The sequence below is a fragment of the Paramisgurnus dabryanus genome, chromosome 3, assembly GCF_030506205.2.
Source record: "Paramisgurnus dabryanus chromosome 3, PD_genome_1.1, whole genome shotgun sequence".
Classification (NCBI taxonomy): domain Eukaryota; kingdom Metazoa; phylum Chordata; class Actinopteri; order Cypriniformes; family Cobitidae; genus Paramisgurnus; species Paramisgurnus dabryanus.
This window is the reverse complement of record NC_133339.1, coordinates 10226888-10252408: the sequence shown is the minus strand read 5'-3', so window position 1 is coordinate 10252408 and position 25521 is coordinate 10226888. Positions and strand designations below refer to the sequence as shown.

General features: G+C 36.3%; 1 protein-coding gene across 3 annotated transcripts; it reads right to left on the bottom strand.

Annotated features, from left to right (window-relative positions):
* Nucleotides 1-574: 574 nt before the first annotated feature.
* Nucleotides 575-21234, bottom strand: LOC135734292 (dual specificity mitogen-activated protein kinase kinase 4-like). Of its 3 annotated transcripts, XM_065253224.2 has the most exons (12): nucleotides 21069-21234; nucleotides 12740-12772; nucleotides 9380-9482; nucleotides 9114-9288; nucleotides 7181-7300; nucleotides 6979-7098; nucleotides 6833-6884; nucleotides 6614-6741; nucleotides 3806-3883; nucleotides 3547-3695; nucleotides 1433-1478; nucleotides 575-1248 (listed from the first exon to the last, which is right to left on the bottom strand). In XM_065253224.2, exons 1-12 carry the CDS (start codon nucleotides 21181-21183, stop codon nucleotides 1135-1137), a joined length of 1233 nt encoding a protein of 410 aa, XP_065109296.1. In that variant the 5' UTR covers nucleotides 21184-21234; the 3' UTR covers nucleotides 575-1134. The 3 variants fall into 3 exon arrangements, with proteins under 3 accessions (XP_065109296.1, XP_065109297.1, XP_065109298.1); XM_065253225.1 differs by lacking the exon at nucleotides 12740-12772 and having other exon boundaries at nucleotides 21069-21233; XM_065253226.1 differs by lacking the exon at nucleotides 12740-12772 and having other exon boundaries at nucleotides 9380-9470; nucleotides 21069-21233.
* Nucleotides 21235-25521: the final 4287 nt, after the last annotated feature.

Sequence of the window (25521 nt, the reverse complement as noted above, 5' to 3'; positions counted from 1 at the left end):
ATTGTTTGTTTACATTGCGTGGAATGGTGCGCTGTAATTTGTGGAGCGGATTTATGGCATTCTTTAGAAAAGTAGGAGTCACGTTTATTGCGTTTGGGAAAAAGGGAGAAAAGATGACAGAATAACACGGTGGATATTGTATTTTGCTTAAAATTAAGAATTTACTTTTAAATACTAGCCTGATACAATACTGATTGTGGCAGTAACTCTTTTTTTTTTTTTAATGGTTTATCGCGTTTTGGAACCAGACTCTTCAAATATACCTGTGTGACTTATGACTGGTTTTGTGGTTCTGTGTCACATTATCATTTAGTACCAACACGATCTCTGTAATCATGGTTGTTTTTTTTATCATTGTTTGGTTATTTTGTTATACCCCACTCGCATTTTACTGGAGTAAATTCGGTAGTAGAACGCGGTAGTTGTGAGTCCCATAAAAGTGTGTGTCCAGAACAAGATTAAGCACTAAAAGGTGAAGTGAAACCCAAATTAAAATAAATTATGTAGTAGTTCCCCCGAAATGTGCAAAATTGCGTTATAGTGTTAGATAAGAAGTAAAAGAACACGAACGGAGTGGTTTGAATCGTCCTCAGTTTTATTGATATAACAGCACATACTCACACATACTGGATGAGGATATGACCTCAGTACAGAAACCCAGGGCAAACCTGCATCCTTACACAAACCTCTTTAACATACAAAACATGTTTAATAGCACATACATGATGAGGAGGGGACCAGACACAAATAATATTCCAGTAGGTCAAAGCTTTTCCAAATCATATATTCCACAAGTGATTTCAGAAGTATAAATACAATTCCAGGCTTAATATTTCATTTTTATAATCGTTTAAAATCATTATTCTGCATCCATATTTAAGATCAGCGGCGTTCCGACCACAAGACCGTCACGTTTATTCAGACACTATTATATTTACTCTTAACGGATATGTGTGTGTGTGTGTGTTTGTGAGATGGGTTGGAGGTATCTTACAGTTGAGCTCGAGTCGAACACCGTTCTTCTGCAGACGGTGTTTCTGGATGGGTTTTTATCATGGTTTAATACTGCAGTTCTGTGATGGAGCAAATCTTTACAACATTTCTTGCCCGTGTTGATATCCAGCGGCGTCTTCATCAGTCAACGTACATCGGTGAGCTGGGAGACGCAGGGATCTGATCTAAAATCCTGCAGACGTAGCTGGCCACATCTACATTACGTTCCTCGTACATCTGAATGAAGGGATGTTTCTGCAGTAAAACGAGAGAAATGTTAGGAAATGCATGGAGAAATCCCACAACTGTTCCCGTAGATCAATGGTTGAATATGCATGAGCGGTGCAAAGGCCATAGGTTTCATTCCCCGTAAGATGCTTTGGATCAAAACATCTGTTAAATGCACAAGAAAAAAAGTGTCACTTTATCAGGAACTCACCAAAAGCTCTTTGTACTTTGGCCTTTTAGATTCGTCTTTTGTAAGGCTGTTTAACAAGAACAATAAAACAAGATTAAAGAGGGATTTATCACAATGTTTATTACAAATGCAATTTCCTATGAAACTTGAACAGAAAGTTTCTCTGTATGAACAGCAGGTGGCGTCTGCATGTGACCAGACAACACAAATCTGGGCCATAACATCCTGTTTGCCAAGTTTGCAATTTCTTACCAGCCACAAATGACCAAAATTAAACCACTTACCGGAAAAGGTACGACTTTGCAAGAAAATGTAGGACACTTAAAAACAAAACATTTCCAGGAAATAATAGTACAAATGACATCAATTAACTCTTTCCCCCCCAGCATTTTTTTTTTCAAAAGGTTGCAAACCAGCACCAGCATGTTTTATAATTGTCACAAAATGTTAATGCCTTCCAGAAAATTATTATTCTTTAAATATATAAACATACAATATATCAAAATAAAAAAGTACAGACCTTCTGCCTAAAAAAAAAAACATTTCGTGCTATCTTTATGTTATTTATCACCTTGCGTGAAGGTTGTTTTCATGTCTTGTCGCTCTTCATATCTATTTTAACATCAAGCAAGTCCTGAGCTCTATTTTCTAATTCCTGCATGCTTTAAAACCAAAACGTCAGATGCATGTGGATGCACGCATCTTTTGTATTAGATTAAGCATTTAGGACGGTACACTTTTTAGAAAAAGTACAAATAAAGATCATTTTAGATGTTTAATGACTAAATGACTAGATGTTTAAGAGCATTAAGATCGCTAGACGAGGTTTTAATGTACTTATTTTTATGAAAACCTCAATTTTGACCAAAATCGACATTTGGGTCAGGACAAAAACGATTTGCAAAAGAGAAATTCAATAAAAAAAATAAAATAAAAGCATGCACAAGGTTATTTCAATGCACAGTGTATTTGTGTTAATTGTATGCAAGAAAAATTACATTTGCACCATTTTTATTAAAGTTAGAACGGAAAATGTCAAATGGTGTAACAGCCAATTGCGCAAATGAATGATAAATATTAAATATTTTATCCACCTTGATGGCATGTAAGCGTAAACATTTTTTTTTTAAATATAATTTTATTAGTTATCTAAGCTTTTTTTCTAATGTTTGTCCTGACATTTGCTGAAAACAGCTCTGTTTTCTAAATAATCTTTGACAAATTATGTAAAAATTTATATATAAAAAAATCATATTACACTAAACTAAATGATTATATTCTATTCCACTTTTTTAATTAATATATGTATATTTTCATTAAAAAAAATATTAGTTACACCAATTGACACAGACCGGTTACACCACACTGACATTTTTGCAATTATCCCCCAAATACTCTTCAGAAATTTTAGACATGGTCCTCAAAAAAGAGAATGTATGCAAGTAATCTGAAAATTTAATTTCAAATTTTAACCCAATTGAACCATACGGACACAAAATAATTAACGTCACGTCATTGACCCATTTATACTTTCTTTTGCATCTAGCTCAAAATTAGACGATGCGCATTGCGACTCATTTTGCCACCACGGTTCACAATTTCTTAAAGGCTTTTGTTCAAAATCTGATTCAGAATGATGAATCAAACATATAAAGAGTATTTACTGCTGTTGAATGCTGGCTGCGTAACAGCGCCACCTACTGCATAATAGCTAAAATATGGATTGCCTTAAAAACTCGTCTTTAGCATTCTCGTCTCTTAATTGATCAGATTACTTGTCAATGGCAGGGAAAGAGTTAAAGTCTTGCTTCATTTATACATAATGTATCATAAAAAACTCCATAATAGTCAACATCCGTCAAATATCAACTTCTGCAGATTTAAAGGCCACAGATGGCTCAGAAAGACGACATGTGGGATGTGGCGAATGACAAATAACAGTAAACTTTAAGGGTTTTATTTTGAGTAAGATGTAGTTTTGTGTGTTTCATCATAGGTACACACGGAAATCACATCATAGAAAATCTTACGTTTTTGTGGCAAAAGGAATGAAACTATATGGTGTTTAATAAAACTAAATATTAATTTTCATATCAAAATACATGAATTAAAAATCACTACAAGAGATGTCTCACCACAGGTTGACAAAGTTGATGAATTTGGGAGAAAACTGTCTCTCCTCTGAACTGCTGAGCTGAGGCGGGTCGCCTTTCACCACCTGTGTCAGCTGATCAAACACACTGTTCCACTTCGGGTAAGGAAACCGTCCTGTGGCCAACTCATACTGAAACACAAAAGCACAAATAAATGACTTTCAATATCACACATACACAAACTTCTCATCTGCAGTCATACACAGACTGTTAATCGCATTAAAAGATGTATAATCCTCACCAGCGTGATTCCCAAACTCCACACATCAGATCGGACATCATAACCCTGTCTGGAAGCACTGGGGTCTATCCTCTCCGGCTAACAGACAGACAGAAATTACATGTAAAGTCAATATTAAAGTCATTTGTGTTGTTTATTTAATATTAACTACATTACAGACAGCGACAGGTCTGCATTTATATGGCAAAGAATAATGCACAAAACACACTAAAGTGTCACAGACACATTTTTAACTCTCTATTAATACTATCAATACTACAAAAAGGCGGGAGTGTTTATATGTCAACACATCATTTTAATGTCTGTAACAATTCTGGCTCATATGCCAGTGAGTCATCTGTGTGCTAACAGTTGTCATCCTCTGCATTATGATATCACAGCGGCCCATCTGTGTCAAAGATATCAGACTGTGAGTGTGAGTCCAGACTCTTTATGGGTTACAAGATGTGAAAAACAGATGTGCTTCCTTCCTTCCAGACACGAGAGTGTGTGTGTGTGTTACATAATAACTGTACATATATGATCTCATTCATAAGCAACACCCACACGCATTATTTAGGTCTACTCATTGATGACATCATCATTGCAGTCTGTCCTCATGGGGAGATTCTCTGAATGAGATCATCCTGCTCGGATTAGAGGATGACATCATCTACTACTGCAGACAACTGTACAGCAGAGCTGAGACTCATTCACAGACAAAGAAACAGACACTCTAACACACACAATTATCTATGAATGATGATTGAGTGAATAAGTGAATGAACAATAGAATGAATGTGTAAATGATCAAAGTAATGAATAATTGAGTAACAAACTAATGAGTAGCTGAATGAGTAAACGAAATTAAGTGACTGACTTGGAACAAACATTTATGTAACTGAACAATCAAACAAACAATCAAGTGAATGAACGAGGGAATGAACAATCAAGTAATTAATAAGTAAACAAACAATCAAGTGACTGAACAAGCGAACAAATGAATGAGGAACTGAATGAACGAATGCACGATCTAGTAACTGAGCGAGCAAACGCACAAAAGAGTAATTAAGCGATCAAACAAACGGTTGAGTAACTGAATGATGAATCGAACGTGATCAAACGAACAATCGAGTGAATGAATGAGTAAACGAACAATCAAGTAAATGAACGAGCGAACGAACAAGCAAGTAAATTAATAAGGGAACAAACGATCGAGTGACTGAACAAGCGAACGAACGATCGAGTGACTGAACAAGTGAACGTACGATCAAGTAACTGAATGATGAAATTAACAATCGAGTGCCTAAACAATCAAACGAACAATCAAGTGAATGAACGAGTGAATGAACAAGCAAGTAAATGAATGAGTGAACGAGTGATAGAGTAACTGAACAATCAAACGAACAATCGAGTGAATGAACGAGCGAACAAACATTCAAGTAAATGAATGAGGGAACGAACGATCGAGTGACTGAACGATGAAATGAACAATCGATTGACTAAACAATCAAACTAACAATCGAGTGAATGAACGAGCGAACAAACATTCAAGTAAATGAATGAGGGAACGAACAATCGAGTGACTGAACGATGAAATGAACAATCGAGTGACTAAACAATCAAACTAACAATCGAGTGAATGAACGAGCGAACAAACATTCAAGTAAATGAATGAGGGAACGAACGATCGAGTGACTGAACGATGAAATGAACAATCGAGTGACTAAACAATCAAACTAACAATCGAGTACATGAATACATGAACGAACAATCGAGTGACTAAACAATCAAATGAACAATCAAGTAAATGAATGAGTGAACGAACAATAGAGTGACTGAACAAGCGAAAAAAATGATGGAGTGACTGAACAAGCAAACGAATGATCGAGTAACTGAACGATCAAACAACCAATTGAGTAACTGAACGATCAAACAAACGATCAAGTGACTGAACGATCAAACGGACAATCGAGTGAGTGAATGATTGAGTGAACAAACAATCAAGTTAATGAACGAGCGAACGAACAATCAAGTAAATGAATGAGTGAACGAACAATAGAGTGACTGAACAAGCGAACAAACGATCGAGTGACTGAACAAGCAAACAAATGATCAAGTAACTGAACGATCAAACAACCAATTGAGTAACTGAATGATCAAACAAACAATCAAGTGACTTAACGATCAAACAAACAATCCAGTGAATGAATGAGTGAACGAACAATCTAGTTAATGAACGAGCGAACAACAATCAAGTAAATGAATGAGTGAACGAATGATCGAGTAACTGAGCGAACAAAAAAATGAATGAACGATGAAAAAACAATCTAGGGAATGAACCAACGAACGAACAATCGGGTAAATGAGTTAAGAAATTTCAGGGTCCGTTTCTTAAATGGAAGGCTGCATCCTTTGAAGTTTGCATTTTTAGCCTGCATATTTCACAAATTCTTTAATTCTGTCTTATTTCGGAATATAAAAAATTATAAAGTTTGTTATTCTTAGATAATCATAAATTGCTGTAATTTGGTTATGACATTATGAATGTACTGCTATGTTAATTGAAATAAACCAGGCTTAATGATGTATGCAGTCTGCATATGCAACCTTCAGAGGATGCAGCCTGAGTGACTGAACAAGGGAACGAACGATCGAGTGAAAGAACGATCGAGTCAAAGAGCAAATGAACAATTGAGTCAACAAGCGAACAAACAATTGAGTGAACATACGATCAAATGAACGAACGATCAACTCAATGAGTAAATCAACGATTAAGTGAAAAAATTGTTGACAGGTTAGATAAGTGATATTGTGAATAAGTCTTACTGCCATATATGGTCTGCAGCCTGCATCTCTGGTTTTGGCGATGGAGTCCACTAACTGTCCACTGATGCCAAAATCACACAGCTTAATGTTACCTGTCCGGTCCAGGAGGATATTTGATGGCTTTATATCTGCAGAGAGACCATAAGAGAGCATCACTAAACTGAACAGAAATGAACAGGACTGAACCCTAACCAGCTCACATCTGAAAGGTCATCTTACCTCTGTGAATTATCTTCAAGCTTTCTTTTAAGTGGTTAAGTGCTTTCACAGTCTGCCGTGACCCAGAAGAACAGAGAACATCAGTGATCACAACAATAAATGCTTCACTTACTATAATGTCAAATGGGAAGAAAAAAATGACTCACAGCTAATGTTATTTTTCCTAAAATCTCCTCCGGAATCACTTCATCTAAAGAGGAATAAACGTATTTGTAGAATTTGTCGAAGGAGATAGACATGAGCTCCATGCATATCCAGCAGTCCCCCTGAAAGACAAACAGAAACTCATTGACTCGCGTCTCTCAAAACAGACGTGTGAGATACTGAAGCACAGGCGGGAGAACAAACCTCTCTGAACAGAGCGCCGTAAAACTGAACGATGTATGGACAGTCACTGCTCCTCATGACCACATCTAGATCCATCAACAGCTGTTTCTGTTCTCGCTCATCCACCGTTGACCTGATCCTCTGTCAGACAAACAAACACAGATAAACTTTAGATGAAATGGAAACCCATTATTTGACAGATAAAACCTCGAAAATGCATTGCGTATTTGTCACTAAAACCAGCTTCTTGAAAATCTATCAAAGATGTCTGGGGGTCCATGAGTGATCAGAACCTTGTTGGACCTAAAACAGATGAGATCACATTCATAAACTTTCTTGATCCTACACCTTCCATTGAAGATTTGCGCAAAACTTTAGCGCTATTTTTAAAAAAAATATTGCAGAATGACTGCGTTTCTAATAACCAATGTATGCAATTTTGTTGTATCGCTATAAGTCATAAAAAACATGCCGACAGGTGTATTCGACCTTATACAGTATCGTGCAAGACAAGCGCATTACATCAAAATACCGCAAGAGTGACTAGAAAGTAACGTATACCGAGCAGTCGACTCACAAATCGCTCTCGCTGTATTTTAAATGTATATATTTTTGGGCCATTTTTCCCTTTATTTACAGTAATTACAGAGAGGACAGGAAAGTACATGGAGGAAAGAGGCGTATGGGATCGGCAAAAAACGACCACGAGCCGGGAATCGAATTCGGGTCACCGATAGTGCAAAAACACAACACGTCGGAAAGTTGCGCACTACACCATTGGCTCTGACGCTCTCGCTGTATTTTGATGTCATGCGCTCGTTGGTTCGTGATGACACATGAAGTCAAACACATCTCTTCTGTCTTGTCCTCCAACCAATCATACTTAAAGAATGATCATGTGACTTTAACCTTTCCACCGGTGGTTTTGCGATCTATTCATTTTTCGAATTGCCTAAAAACCACCTCATTCGAGCGTGTTTTATTGGGTGCATTTTCAATTCGCCATTTCAATAAGCCCAATTTGAAAGATAATGAAAAACAGCTGCATAGATTTGCGTAAGACTTTAGCGCTATTTTCTAAATGACGAAAAAAACTATTGCGAAATGACAGCGTTTCCATTAACCGATGTTAATGCGACTAAAACACAATTTTGTTGGCAACGAGTGTATTCTGCTTTAAACAGTATCGTGCAGATCAACAAGTGCATGACATCAAAATAACAAAAGAGCGACTTGAAAGCATACAGAGGAGCCAACTCATGAATCGCTCTCGCTGTATTTGATGTTAGTTTTTTTTTGTGATGCCACATGTCAAACACACCTCTTCTGTCCCGTTCTTCAACCAAACATATCATGCCATATTTTAAGAATGATCATGTGACTATTGCAAAAAAAACTGGTTCCATTGCAGTTTTGCGATATACTCCTTTTTCGAATTGCCAGAAAAACCACCTTATCCGAGCATAAAAACTTTTACTGCAAATTTATGCAAATTTGCCACATTTCCATTGGGTACATTTTCAATTCGGCATTTAAATTTGCTCAATATTCCCAATTTGAAGGGTAATGGAAGCGGCTACCATAGATGAAACTCATGAATTGCTCTTGCTGTATTTGATGTCAGTTGTATGCCTGTTCTTGTGATGCAACATGAAGTTGAACACACTTCTTCTGTCTTGTCCTCCAACCAAATGTCCCATGACATATTGGTTTTGTGATACATTTCTTTCTCAAATTGCATGAAAAAAACACCTCACCTGAGCAAAAAGTTTATGCAAAATTGCCGTATTTCATTGGGCGCACTTTCAACTCTCTATTTCAATTTGCACAATTTTAAACGCAGCTAGAGAAATGATCTTTAAACCTTCTTTACAGAGGAATCACTTATGGTTTCATATTTCTGTAAGCTGCTCTGAATGAAAGCATCTGCTAAATGAGATAATATCGCTCTTACTTTGACCGCCATGATTTTTCCGCTAGGTTTGTGCACCATCTTGTTGACCGAGCCATAAGCTCCTCGTCCGATCTCTCCGAGATCCTTCAGATCTTCTGCGGTGAAGTCCCAGTGTTGCTCTGGTGAGAGCTTCAGCTTCCCAGACGACTCGATGCTATGGGTTCGCAGCCTCTCTCTATAACACACATAGAAGACGATGATCACAGCTGAATATAACGACACAAAACTAAAAACTGAGTCTTGATCAGACACAAGGTTGTACTCACATGTGTGGATTCTGGAAAGGAAGTCCGGCCGTGTTCAGAGTGATTCTGGAAGTAGTTTTGATTGGAGGATTGGCAAAATTCAATTTCAGGGCTTTACGTTTACCTAATAGAGGAGCAAGAGACCTTTAGTTGAGACTAAAAACAGCATAAACAAACACAGACACCAATAATTGTGTACTGTATTCATGAAATGAGATCTCTAACTAAGCCACAGAAGATGAAGAAGGGTCATGAGTGTACAGATAATCACTAAAGTCATGCACATCTGAGCACCAAAAGAGGAAAACCAGGGACCAGATTTCCTAAAGCCATCAGATTTTGGACATGTTGCAGTTTTTACACAATGTAAAAAAACAATGTGATTCATAGCTTTAGCAAATCTGGCAGCAGGAGGCAGCGGTTGCGGTCCAACATGCTTGAACCCTGCGTTTATCACAACCAACCAATCACATCTCCCCCCTTCGACATCCAATCAGAGCAGAGAACAGAACTTTAGAATAGATCTGATCACATCCCGACACGAAAAAAAGATCACAAACTTGCTTTAAAATCAATCACATGATCGTCAATGCACTGATTCTGTAATTTAGCGAGAGGTGTGCGAGACAGCCGTAGTGCAGATGTTGTGTGAAAGCAGTGCAGTGTATATTTAAACCACAATAACCAATCCAATGCAAACAACATGACAAAACCAGAAATCAAACTAAACTTTGATTCTTATAAATTAGATGCAAACTTAAAAATACCTTCTTCTAAATTACTTTAAAAGTATCTATAGAGAAATAAAAAGAAGCTATCTAAAGAGGTTAAACACTTTTTTTAATAAAAGGAATATTTTACCTTCACCACATAAAGGTTTGGATCTGAATACCGGAGGAACAGCATTCATTTCTGAATTCACGGCATGTGTGTCCATGTCCCAACAAGTTTGTGTTTGTCTGAAAGCTTCACATGCCAAAAACATCTTTCTCAGTTCTCCAAAACAAAATGCAGATTGTAGAAACTCAGATAACCCCAAAATAATCTTGACTTCACAGGTTAGTAGCAATTCCTGAATCAAAACCCATGGGAGTTTCTGAAACTGTGTGATTATTAAAGTAATCTGAAAATGAACTTGACTAAAGTAAATGTTAATTGCAATTTAACAGATTAATAAATTAAAGTGAAGACAAATTGTTTGTCTGAATGTAAGTTATTTTGCTCTAAAGTCAATTAAAGCTATACGCATTAGACTTTTAAATTTTTCATAAACTTCTCGCTATGCATTTGTTTGGTTCAGAAAATTAAAACAAATTAATAATCTAGTTGTATTGTAATAATGACTAGTGTTGTAATAATGTGGATTTTAATAACTACTTGGCCAATAACGCGACATGTGAACTGAGGCGCACTAACTTATGCAATAAAACAAAGTCTTATTTTACACAATTCATAAGAAACCTCTACTAAGACTGGAAAGAGAAACACGTAATATCTTCCGACAAGATTGTGGGTAGACAACAAAAATAAAACAGGAACTAATGCCTCCGTTCAGTGACATGTAATATTGCCCAAAAAACTACACAATTAATCAGTCAATAATATTTACAATGCATGAGCCACTATTAATACTGAAAAGAGCAGTTCACCCAAAAACATACATCTTATTTGCCTTACTTTTATGTCATTCCAGACCTAAATGATTTTTGCTCTTGCAAAGAAGTGGCTTAATTTCAATGCAGTGAACAATTTTATAAATGATTTTTGGGTGAATTCCTTGTTGCACTTATATTTTTAGGTTTGATCAACTTCAATATACAATTTATTTCAACTTTTTTACTAGTGAGGAGTTGCTATATTAAAAATAAAGATGAATAAGTTGATTCAACTTTATTTTAAAGTCGCCATGAAAATAAAATGAAAAAACTGTAATTTGTTTTGTAATATTGTGGTTTTTTTTACAAATTAGTTATCTGTGAGCTTCATTATAAAAAAAAAAATCATAAACACAAATCTCCTCCAGAAAACGATCTCTCGTTCCGGTCATATGGCAGGTGGGCGAGGTCCAGGAGATGATCGCTGCGATTAGCAATAAGCAACACGATCCAACTTCAAACGATCCAATCAGATTTCAATGGACAAATCCAGCCCTGCCTTATTTCATTTCAGAAGCCGGATTTACTTGGATGTATACGTCACCACTTGGAAAATAAGGCAATTGCTACTTCCATTTCATGGGGACTTTAAGAATTTATAGCAACTCCCCATTACACTGTAAAAAGTAAAAGTTGGATCAACTTCAATTGGTAACACATAGAAAAAAAGGTTTAGAAACGTACACTTCATCACTAAGTAAAAAATGTATGGTGAAAAAAAATTGGTAACCTAAAATATTTAAATATTTTTAACTTAAATTGTATCATCACTTTAAGTGAAAATTTTAAGTTAAAAATATTAACATTTTAGGTTACCAATATTTGATCCAAATTTAAATTTTTACAGTGTAGTCAGGAAAGTTGAAATAAATTGTACATTGAAGTTGATTAAACGTAACATTTTAAGTGCAACAAAGAATTTTTACAGCACATGAACAACTTAAAAAGATAATTAATAGGGGTGTAACGATTAACCGTGCAAATGCGCGTTTTCTCAATGAATGAATTTGAATGAATTACGGTGAAATCCAGGCACATCCGAACGCCAGGGGGCGCTCTTGTGCAGAAACTCCCTTTGTGCCACAGAAGAAGTAGCATTAAGAATGCTATTCCAGGAAATGTCTACAGGAATATTTATATCCCTGTTCTTCAAATTGTTTCAGGTATTTTCATGATGATAAAGAATATTTTAAATGATTTTGTTTAACGAGTGTTGCTTTTTTAAATGCACGTTATAAACAACTCCAACTCGTTATGATTTTAGATTGATAAGGACTTCCTACTGACCAAATGCCGTAGTATACGCACAAGCTGTGCATTAAACAAAGAATCGCAGCCTTGCGATTCAGAATCGATTTCAGACAGGCATTTTTAATGGGACACACGGTTGAATCGTTACATCCCTAATAATTAAGGTCAAAATGAGAGGTTTCAATAGAAACCAGGTGGTATTATATATTTATTTACACCTCTTGGTGCATTAAAAACTATATTATTCCTATATCTAGTGGACCAGAAGGTCAATCAAAGATCATATTTCATAACAGTATGTAATATTGTTTGATGTCTGTGGACAGAGCAGCAAACACCCGCCACCTCTAGCATGCAGAGCGGTCAGTCCCAGAGCGACACAAGTCGAGCAGATCCACGTGTGAAAAGATTAGTTTGTGTGTGTGGATCAGAGGACAGCATAGGGATCAAATACTGGTCAAAAAGTCTGGCTTACTTTGAGGAGCTCCAGAAAGGTTTATCTGAAACCCTGGTGATGAGAAGAACAATTAACACTTCACAACACTCAGTCACAACCTCTGAACAAATGTTAACTTTGTTGCCAGCATCATTCATATTAATGTAACTCAATATGAAAGAAAATTTGTGGTAACCCATTTTATTTATGTAATAAGGTGGTACATAAAATTAAAATCCCCTTGTGCTGAAAATCAAGTTTTTATTGTTGTTTAGATGTGGTGTTTTTAATATAATAAATTGGAGATTTCCAAAGACAGTCTCTTATCATCTTTTTAAGTCACAAACACGTAACCAATCATAATTGAAGTGGATTAGTTCTTCGAGTCATAGACATTAGGTATAGATTCTGCTTAGTCTTGTCGTCGTCCGCGTTGATGTGCAGACACACCCGCAGACCGCTGGTAGGCAGTTTCCACACGTGTAATCACCGTAGCAGCGCAACCATCAATGAAGAAGCAGCTTGGCAAGTTAACCCACAAACACAGAACAAACAGCAACTTGTATATGATTTGAGAAAACCAGCAGTGATGGAAGTAAATAAACAGCGACTTATGTTGCAGTTTGAGTTAAATCACTCCTCAACTTGGCCCATCTTTGTTTTCACCGTCACAAACGTAAATATCTATGACCCCTGATGGGGGGGTTCTGGTCGACCAATCACAGCGCTTGCGGTCTGCGTAGAACTGACGCGCTGTTAAACATTTTGCGAGGTGAACATCAGGCTACGCAGAGCTACGCACATGCTACAGATAACCTATGGCGTAGATCTTACGCACGACTATAAATTGTACTTAACACAACGGCGGCGGACCCACAATTCAGTTCGGCAACGCATGACATCACCCATTAAAAGTAAATGAGAAACGTTAATACTTTCGCCACATTTGAATGTACCGTTAACATCAGCACTAAAAAAAATGATGCTACCAATGCGTAGTTTTACGTATACATTTGTGTGAAACCATTGTGTGTTGTTTGAACAGCAATTTCAGCTTAAGTGACATCAGACATCAAAAACCATTTCAGTAAAAGAAAAAAAAACATTTATTTTATAGGAATAACGTAGAAAGAAGCAAAATTTTGATTTCATGTTAATCCAAAAAAACACAATCGCAAATAAGATCATTTATTAACGGGAACACGGTTTTACACCCAAACAACAGAACGTTACAGTAACGTCATTTATTAATTCTTAAAAGATGTGCCGGTGGTGAGCGAGAGACATCAAAACACTGTTATCAACCTCTATGTAACGAACAACAACCAAGTTCAGCTTAACCTGCTCTTCAAAACAATACAGCTTCAAATAAAACCCCATATAGAGTCTAATAAAGCTGACATAATCTCAAATAAACCAAACCTTTGTGCCAGGATGTGCATCAGTAAACTGGTAAACATGGGAAGTATATCGACATGCAGAGAGACATCACACACGACAGCAAACAACAAACTAAAACCAGGAGTAAACCAACAGAATAAGAAAAAAACTGAGACTACAGCAATTAAAGATGAAACTATGAAGGACACTTGCAGTTGGAGGGGAAACAAACTGCACTTCTGATGGAAATAGTTTTGTAGGGTCTCACCGTGGTCCAGCGTCAGAGAGGATTGTGGGTAAGAGGCAGGAGATAAAGGGAAAGAAACATCATGAGGGGAAATATTTTCTTTTGTTAGTTCAATAAAAAATAGGGTTATCATAAAAAACACATCCGACTTCACACCCTAAAAACAAATATTTGGGGGAAAAGTTTCATGTTAGGTTATTTTATAACAGACAAAAATGTTAAAATACATTTCCAGAGAGCATGTGTGACTAAAAATTACTGACATTTCTTAAGCACTAGGTTTCTAAAAATAAAAGGTGACTATGTAAATTTCCACTCCATCTATGTAAATGTCAGCTTTAATACAAAGTTCAATCATCAAACCAATTGATAACCTTTCCAATCTGAATCCCTACAGACACCTCAGATAACTACTGAGTGATGTTAGACACTTTGGAGAAGAAAAACTAACTAACAATGACAATTCAAGAATGAAAGGCTTTACAATGAGATTCAGCTTCCCTTTACAGTAAACTCAGGTCTGAAACTGAATGAATGAAACTGACTGCAGTTCCTCTGTACAAAACAAAGCACAATGCAGTAACTCCACAGAAAAATATATCATGTACTGTACATGAGCTAATGGATGAATCGCACAAACACACGTCTGAGTCATATTTCAGGATTTTGTAGGAAAAATAAAGCCCGTTTTAGAATTCCTGTGACCAATTTTTAAAGGGGTCATATGATGTTACTTCATGTCTTTAGTGTGTTAAAAGCTGCATTTCGAAAATCTGCAAATTCGCAATAATTGAAGTCTCAACTAGGGTTGTTGCGGTCACAAAATTTTCCCACTGGTTAATCGGTGCGTGGCAAGTGGGAGGGGCATATATAGGGATGCACCGAAATGAAAATTCTTGGCCGAAACCGAAAATGAGGAAACCAAGGCCGAAAAACCGAAACCGAAACACCGAAATAAATTATTATGCCAATTATTAGTGCATTAGTGCAATTAATAAATGCATTTACGGCTATCACTGTGTACTAACTTTACTAGGGGTGTGTGACAGATCACAGAACTCACGGTTCAGATCACATTACAGTTTTTGAGGCATGGATCGGATTATTTTTCAGATCAGCAAAAAGGGGGTGGGGAAAATCTAATAACAAATAAAGAAATTACAAACATTTATAAAAAAGAACAAAGCTGCACATTAATAAGGGCTAACATTAGCATTTGGTACAGAAATCAAATTAAATGAGTCATAACACTGTCTTTATTGTATAAATTAAATATATTATTATTTTTAGAGCTATTTGTCTCTTTGTTAGACTTCAGTAGGTTATTTGAGGTTACTGTAAGCAGAGACTGGTTTATGACTGTAATCTATACATACACTTAAGACATAAACAAATGTTTTTATTAGAAAAAGAATACTTTGGAGATAATTTTGTTTATATGTGCCCTGTCAATAACAGAAAGATTTTACGTTCGCTTGTTTGCGTGTGTGCACTATTGAGGGCACTAAACGCGCGCGCCCACACAGAGAACGAAGGCGAATCCCAAACAGCGCAGCATTAAAACGTTACGTTGTTTTTCATTACTTTATTCGGCACATGTATGTTAATGGACTATACAGTTTGAGACACATTTGCGCGACTCTCTCTAAAGTTTACACATCAAGAGTTCTGATCTTTGAAGAGAGTACTCACTGTGATGATCACGTCTGGACCGGACACAACCGCATGTGCCTCTGTGCGTACTTTAGCGCCTTTTTGTGGTTAAATACATCCACGCCGCATACATGTTGCTTCAGACAAGCACGTGCAGGTCGCGGTTTCTGTTTGCGTCATCACAACATTTCGGCCGTATTGTTTCGGTGATAAAAGTCTTTCGGCCGAAAGCCGAAAATGCTCTTTTGGGCTATTTTCGGCCGAAAATTTTCGGTGGCCGAATATTCGGTGCATCCATAGGCATATATGCACATGTGCACTGTTTAAATGCAGTGCTTTCGTACGTTGTGTTAAATAGCTTATGAATCCATGTGCAATGTGAGTGCAACAGCTGATTTAATTAAGCGTTTGAGCCCGTGGCCGAAATCCGCCAGTCCCAAGCCGAGAAACCGGCTCTTTCTCCATTTAAAGCGCTGCTTGAATAAAGGGTTTATTATTTTTCTTAATAAAAAACACAACAACAAAAAGATCTCGCTAATGTAAACATTATATATGTAAATTATAACAAAACGAGCATGTGGTTTCTGTCATCGTCTGGTTAGTCAGCTTGCCTCGCACACTTTGAAAGTAAATGAAATAAATGAAATCTGACAACGGCTGCTCTTTGACGGGACGCGCGTTCAGCCCCGCTGAATTCACACAACAAGTCTACACCCCAAAGAGATATTCTTTCTTAAATATAGGCTATTCCATGCCTTCCTAAAATGCCTCATTTAAACATGCCCTCACATATCTATGTCACTTTGTGGAAAAATGAGAATAACACAGTGTATACCCAAAGATATAAGGATGGATTCTTCGAGGATGTGGACTTTGAAAGTGGGATTCAGTCTTCGAAGGATGAAGCCTCTGAAGCCTACAAAGCAAACTGAAATGAGACGGTCTAGCCAACCAATGGAGGGAGTTGCGTCACGAAGTTTCGAAGTTCAGACCATCTGATGGATTCTTTATTTTACTGGAAACGAAGGACACATCCGAATTGGGACATCCTTCGTTGAGGCGCGGTGATGTCATTGGCCTTCGAATACGGCCTTAGGTAACTTCCTCTTTAAGGCCAAATCTGGTTGCGTTTTCTTTTTCGGCTGTTTACTTGTGTTTATGAGGATACTTGTAAAGACGGGGGTGTTGATGCATATGTGTATTTAAGGCCAATAAAGCGGCAAACCTCAATGACCACAAACATTATGTTTTCGTGACCATTAGGGATCTTCGATTAATTGTCAATAAGAATTAAATAAAACGATTGTCGAAAAAGCAAGCGCATGTGTGCGGCTCCTGCGCAAAGCACATACACAGCGTGTGAAAAAATTTAAACAAGCGTTCAGAAGTTAAACTAGCCATGATCACAAACGATGCTTGATGACAAACACACACCTGGGCTTTTTAACCTCATTCGAGACGAGGCTGAATACTAACGCAACAAAATGGCATTCGCAGTGGATCTGGGAAGGGTTCGATGCCGAAAATGCAAATACGGTTAAGATACTGAAAGCAAAACCCTCTTCAGGGAAGCTAGCAAGATTAGCATAGCAACACTGCTAACGCTGGTTTGCACAGGGAAGGAGACCAAAAGCCGTTTTAATGAACAGATTAAAATGTAATCTTAAATTCTGCCAAGAAACTAAAATGTAAACTGTAACTGACTGTCATTACACTCTGAACGCCCGCAACATATATCATTGATCATCATTATTGACTGCCTGAGGCGCTACACGCTAAACGGGTTTTCTAATAGAAAGTTGAAATCTTTATAATATAAGCATCTTTGCTAAAAGTACGCCGCAGCTGAGGTGACAAAGAGAAAAGTGCCCTTCGTGTGCTTCTTGGATATAATTGCAACAAGCGGCGTATCAATGACTCGGAAGCGAGGTGTACAACTAGAAAAATAACACTTGATGATTATGAAACTTTTATTTTGTCATGGACGCACTGACTTTCTTCCGACTGTGCGGAGTGCCCGTTATGAGGCGCCGTTATACTATGTTTATTAGTCATTATATTTTATCACGAGATTAAATTGATGATTTTTATCAAAACACCAACTACATTGATTCATTTTATAATCCCACTAGCATGTTATTTAGACAAAATACAATTTTTGGTTCGCGTGAGGAAGCTGGCATTTTTACGCACACTTTAATGTCATTGACTATATGCCACTGCTGAAAAGGCTTATTGCACTATTACTGTTAAGGATTATTCGATTGATTGATCGTTAATTTAAACGATCATCGAATATGGGAAATTGCATAAATTGACATCCCTAGTGACCATGCGACACACAGCAATGTGACGTGGGTGAATAACCTAAATGGAGACGATAGTCCAAAATCTCTAACGGTTGACAAATTTCTACTGGTTTATCATACCTACCCATTTATCGCCCACCCCTAGTATTAACCACTACCCCCAAAGAAAAAAATTCAGCAAAATCATATGACCCCTTTAACACTGTAATGTGGATGCTTTACCTAAAGTTTATTCTCAGTAATGGTTAATCCTCCTTATTACTCTATTACAGAGTAGGTACTTTTTAATGTATTACAGTAACATAATACAGCATTCCTGCAATATAGGATGTGATGACTACAAATAATCCAATTCATTGAATGTAATGTCAATCAATACATGAATCACTCTGACACATCTGCAAAAAAAAAAAAAAACACACCTGTTTGTACTAAACACTCACAGGTACAGCAGAGTCGTATAATAATAGAGTTACGACACTCACATAGACGTCCGTTGTAAGAATGGAATGCGGAAGTAACAGCGTTTCATGTAGTGACCGGTAGTGACGCATAGTTCCAAACGCAGCACTGAAGCCCATTCATTTCAATGGCACCTGCTGGTAAATCGATGAAATTACCGTTTCTCTTTACATTTTCGGACATTTCATTAATATAGTCAACAGTGATATTTTATGAACTCTGCTGTAGGTAATGATTATCGTTAATAATAACTAGTAAAATTTTTATATTTTAATGAGTTGTGTATAATGTGTGAATAATATAGATTTAATGGTTTAATATTTTATTACTGGTGGCCATCTACTTTATACTTATCTTTTTTATATATTACGAGTAACACTAGGGGGCAACAGCGACAAGCTAAATGCCTTATAAGAAAGTCACACTGCTTCACAATGCTGCTATGTGTTTCATTGTGTTTGGTAAGTAAAACGAGTGATGTATCCTCGAAAATCATGTATGATTATATTAACATTTAAATTCTATGAATTCTATGAATTTAGTGTGTTTCTGTTATGCTTCACTGTTACAAATAACCGCGTTGGCGATCTCTTTTTGTGATTTTAATATAGTAAAAGTGTAGGAATTATGTTTTTAGCAGATTGATAGCCATTTATATAGCCATATTTTGGTACAAAAATAAAAGATAAACTGTGTTGCTGTAGTTGGTATAGATAACCACAGTTATATTTGGGTCACAATTAACTGTTTATCTTTATTAACTGATTTACTGTATTTCCATCACTCTCTAGTAAAAAAAACGTTATAAACACAGTAAGTATAGTGATCAATTCCCATTACAAGCTAATATTTACCTAAAATAGCTGAAAACCTATGCAAACAGATTGACAGCCCTGCTTGGTTTGGAACTGTAGAACGTTACCTGAATCACGTGACCGCGCGGCGGCGAGATCAAAGCGTTTCGTAACTCTGTTATTATACGACTCTGAGGTACAGTATACAGTATCAATGAACTGAGACTGGATCAGTGGATATATTATACCTGTAACAGATCCATAAAACTGAAGTATAAATGATCAAGACCTTTAACTAACATCAAACCACACAAAACAAAAATAATATTTATCTTTGAGCTCTCTATACTGCACTATTTACTGTTTATTTATGGGGTCTTGTAAAATCATTGTCTTACAGTAAACCTATAACAGGGACTTTCTTGAGAAAATTTGGTAAATGTTTTGATCCAGAATTAACTCTTGAGGGGTTCGAACCCACCGCCATCTAGTTATCAGCTCAGAATCAGATCTTAATCTACAATCACCAAAATAAACCCTAAAATCACCGAAAGAGGATCACAGTAAATAGATCCTCCCTACTTATTAAACTGTAATGTACACAGATCTCCATACAGATGTTAAAAATCAAATTTCATCAAGACTCACACATATTATTACTGTATGGTTAATCAATGTTACTAAATTAACCAACATCAAACTAAAAAACAAAATCTATTAGAGTTACTATCCCAAACACCAAACACAACTCAACCATGAGCATCTTTTTAACACAAACTCATTCATACATTCATTTACTATGGTACATTATGTCCTTATAAAGGTTGTATTCCATTTAAAGTGTCATTTTGTATTATACGAACAGATAGGTGATCAACACAATTATTTAAACAACAAACACTTTAAATCTAAAGCTTTAAATCCCTAAAACGCTCATATTTATGTCTAGTTTACATTAGCAATGACGTGCCGTTAGCATGTTAGCCTGTCAGCTAGTTACAATAATGTCAACAAACGCCAGTGACAGAAAACTAACAGCGATGATAAATATATCAACACAACACTAACAACATCACAAACATACAAAATATTAATTCCAATGTAGTTTATTTAGTAAATAACGCATTTATTGTGAGAAAGTGTCATTTTTACAGGCCTGTCAGTGTTTGTCACGAGCTGTGTTAGCGGTGCGGCTAACATGACACTGACTGGAATTATTACTGAAGATATGAAACGGATGTTTATTTAAACTCGGATCAGGTAAACATTAGACTAAACAGGTTTATTTGGTGATAGTAAAAAAAATAAGGTTGACATTTAGCGTTGAATACATAAAACACTGAGGCTAACGTTACATGTAAGACACAAAAAGCCTTTAAATATATAAATGTATGCTGTCATTTCAACACAAATGCGCGAGTACAGTCATTAAACATGGCATAGAGATGCATTATCAGACTGATAAACACTGATCCTAAGATCACATCAGATGGATATAAGTGTGTCGGGTTGTGTTGTCTTACCCTGCATGCTGCTCATGGTGCTGAAGTGTTGGCTCTGGCTCTGGTTCTGATGGTGCTGTGGCGTGTTGGTGCTGGAGTTTGATAGTTGATTACTGCTGGAGCTGGAAGTCGCCATTTGGGTTTGAGTTCCAGCAGCCAGCGCGGGCTGCAATGCAGTGAGAAACTAGAGCGAGCAATCTCTCTCTCTCTCTCTCTCTCTCTCTCTCTCTCTCTCTCTCTCTCTCTCTCTCTCTCTCTCTCTCTCTCTCTCTCTCTCTCTCTCTCTCTCTCTCTCTCTCTCTCTCTCTCACACGGTGACATGATGGAGATGTAGACAATGATGTTCAAAGGTTCAGATGAAATAACAAATAAAGAAAAAATAGCATAAAAATGTGCTAAATAAAATAATTCACCGTCTAAATTAATATGTTGATGTTGAACCAAAATCTAAAAATGGTGTTTGTGAGTGTAAATATTTTTTAAACTAATAATTAAAAACTCAATAAAGCATGTTTGGTTGTTTTGTACAAATATCTTAACATTCTTAAGGTGTCAAATAAATCTTTGGTGTCCCAGAGTACGGTTGTGAAGTTTTAGCTCAAAATACCATAATTTATTATAACATGTTAAAAATGTGCCGTTTTCTCAGTGGCGTGGTTGGATAGTGCAGATAAGGGGTGGTATTATCCCCTTCTGACATCACAAGGGGAGCCAAATTTCAATGACCTATTTTTTCACACGCTTGTGGAGACCGGTTTACCAAAACTAAGTTACTGGGTTGATATTTATTACATTTATCACACCCGTACCCAATTATAACACTTAAACATGGAAAAAGTCAGATTCATGATCATTATTATATTAATTCGAGAACAATTCAAGAAAAACCTTCTAATTGTCAGATTTGTTTTTGTGCTGGTTTAAATTTGTATATTTTGGTGTATTTTTAAATAGTTTTTTGATATTTGTACTGAAAATAAGACAAAAATACTGATAAAGTCATTTTTTTCAATAAGTGTATGACTTAGATATAGGATCTCATGATCTGATGTATGCTATTTGTCACATTAGTAGTTTGCTCTTTATAAATGTATTAGTTTCACACAAGAATGACAAATCTTTTCTAAAAAATAAACCTAAAAGATGTTTTGTCATGTACATAGGTATTTATTGTATTTATTTGCTTTTCTTTGCATTAATTTTACATTATGATTTATTAATGTTTAAACATTATTTCCCATGCTTTAGTCCACATGTAGTCACAAGAAAACAAAACCATTATAAAGATCAATGTGTTTAGTTTATTATAAATGATTATTTAAACAGAGTAAAGGTTCTTATTGATAAATGACTGCCTTCAAATAACTGTTTGTTTGATATAATATAATTCTAATATAATTATGCCTTAAACTGTGTAGCTTCTTTTTTGGTTTAAGAAACATTCTGATATTCAGATGGTAAGGCTTTTAACTTTTAGCATAGACTGTTAGCATAAACTGTTAAAAATTTTTGTGGTCTAATTGTTTGATTAGATTTTTATTTATTAGAAACAAAACAATGTGAATGAGTAACAGCAAAGTTAAATTTAACACGACAGTGCCATCTAGTGTAGTGCAATAGAAACACATTTCACTTAAAGAGGACATATCAAATCTGACGTTTTCCATGTTTAAGTGCTATAATTGGGTCCCCAGTGTTTCTATCAGCCCAAAAAATGTGAAAAAGATGAACCCATTACTTAGTTTTGGTAAACCATTCTCTGCAAGCATGTGTAAAAATAGATCATTATAATTTGGCACCCCTTGTGATGTCAGAAGGGGACAATCCTGCCGCTTAATCTGCACTATCCAACCACAGCACTGTCATTTAGTGCAGAGATCAACTCATTTGCATTTTAAAGGACACAACCAAAAACGGCACATTTTTGCTCACACGTACAAAGTGGCAATTTTAACATGTTATAATAAATTATCTGTATAGTGTTTTGAGCTATAACTTCACATATGTAGTGGGGACACCAAAGATTTCAAAGATCTTTAAAAAAGTCTTGTGAAATGTCCCCTTTAACTCTCACAATAAATTATAATACATGTTTTGCTTATCCCAGTTAGGCATACACTTTAAATACACATAATTTAAATACACAAAAACCTTAATCTGATTCATCCTACAGCTCGTGTCTATGCAAGTTTTATCCCATCTGATCTTATGGGAATTTTCTGGAGTTCAGGTTTCTGCCAGTTATGTGTAATGATAATAATAATCTGTTACATTTATATAACACTTTTCTGCAGCAGCACTCAAAGCATTTTACACATGAAACAGGGATCTTCTCAACCACCACCAATGTGCACCACCTGGAGGATGCGACGGCAGCCATATTGCATCAATCGCCCAGCTTTAGTGTAGACATTCAGAGAGGTAAAAATCTTTATTTATATTTTTGTCCTGTTGTTCACTACTGTGAGAAATACATTTGAGATCAGTTACACATTTACATATTTAGCATACACTCCATCATACATACATACAAATGCACATATTAAAAGGCAGTCCAGATGAGTAGAAAAAATAAACACTAAATAGGTGTTAGGACACGGTGTAAAGACCTGTCTGGGAAGCTGTCCTTCAATCTGTCAGATCTCATGAGAGTTTGATCTAATGATCAGAGTGTATGTGATGAATGGATGAATGATCTTCTCTTATAGTTCATTGAATCACTGAATCAGACATGAATCTGAGTCTTGTGATCTTCAGTCTTCAGTTGAGGATTCTGTTCATTGAATTCTGCTGTGTTCTGGTTTGATCCAGTGGCTTGAGTGTCACTCGATCCTCCTATTATCAGGATGTTTTAAACAATATTACTAAATCTTTATGCTTTAGTACAATAATTCAACATGATATTATTAAACTGTCATCCAAACATAACGATATATAGGATATAATAAGACATCAAGGTACGTTTAAGGGATTACTGCCCTCAAGTGACCAGCAGTTTATGCCATCACAGCAAAATTATACCCCCCAAATTTAATTTCATACCCTAATTAATAAGTTTCACCTGCTGCCGGTTTATCGCTGATTTTCATGTGAAATTCGGTAAAAGTAGGAGATGAAGATCTCTTAAACAGAGTCTAGCAGCATCTATTAAGTTTGTTTAAGTTTGTTAAGTTTGTTTGGCTGCAGCAGGCGTAGTGATATTACGCACTGCCCAAAAATAGTCCCCTTGGTTACTATCACTAAGCCTGCTGTAGCCATGTTACATCAGCAAAGTCCTTGATTATTACGCCATATAGTCCTAACCATATCTGCATGAAAATTGCAACTTTTAATTTTCTGTCGGTCTGTAATTTCTGTAATTTTCTTAGTACACAATGTAACTACAGAAGTCTCAAGTTTTAAATAGGAAAAATATCGAAACTCTTTGGTTATTTTTAGCGCGATGCTAATGGTCTAATCAGATTCAATGGATTGTGCTAAGCTATGCTAAAAGTGCTAGTGCAAGACCCGGAGACGGCTGAATGGATTCCAAAGCGGTAAAAATCTAATGTTTAACTCAAGCGGAAATGGAAAATGAGCATATTTAAAAAAAAAAGTAGAGTGTTCCTTTAAGGGTTTTAATAAAAATGTCTTAAATGGTAGAATTGAAACGCTGTGGCGTAATTTTCTCAATAATGAGGCAAGTGTAAAGCCTGAGTGGAAGACCCTGTATAAGCCACCGTTGTCCAAAAGGGCAGGAGATCTACAATGTAAGGTACTGCAGTGTGCGATTGGATTATTTTTATTATTTTTTAACACTTTTGGGCACTTTGGGTGCCTTAATATACTCAAAAACTCTTGAACTTTGGCACAGACGTCAGAGGCGTCCGTCATTCGGACCAGACAAAGGCTGGAACACAGGCGTGGCAGAGGGGCTCTGTAGGGTCCCCTGTAATGCAAAAAAACAACATTAGTGCTCAGATTTTTGATATCTCGAATGCTGTTGCCATGGCACAACATCAACGTTTACTATAATTTCAGGCATATTTAAGGCTCTTGGCATGCCTAGATTAACTTCGGCACACACATCAGAGTTGGCAACTGTTTAGGTCAGACAAAGGCGTGTCTCAAGTTTTGTGGGACACGTTTGGGGTTTTGTACTGGTGAAGGTTAGAGCAGCGTTACCCTGTACCCTGTACTCGCGCACATGGATGCCATATGCAATGTGTTTTTAAAGTTCATACACGCTTACAGAAACGCGTTAAAAACAGAAGCTAGATGATCAGTCGATTGACATCTGAAAACAGTCATCTGAAAACAGCTTTTTATAAAACTAATCACTGCAGATGTTTATCTGAGATGTTCTGAATTTAGTTTATGTACATGACAGTTTATCTGAATGAAGTGCTATCAGTGATATTTACCCATCAGTTATGTATGTAAGTACAAAACTATGAAGTGAAAAAACATATTCACACTTGGACATAAAGTTGTA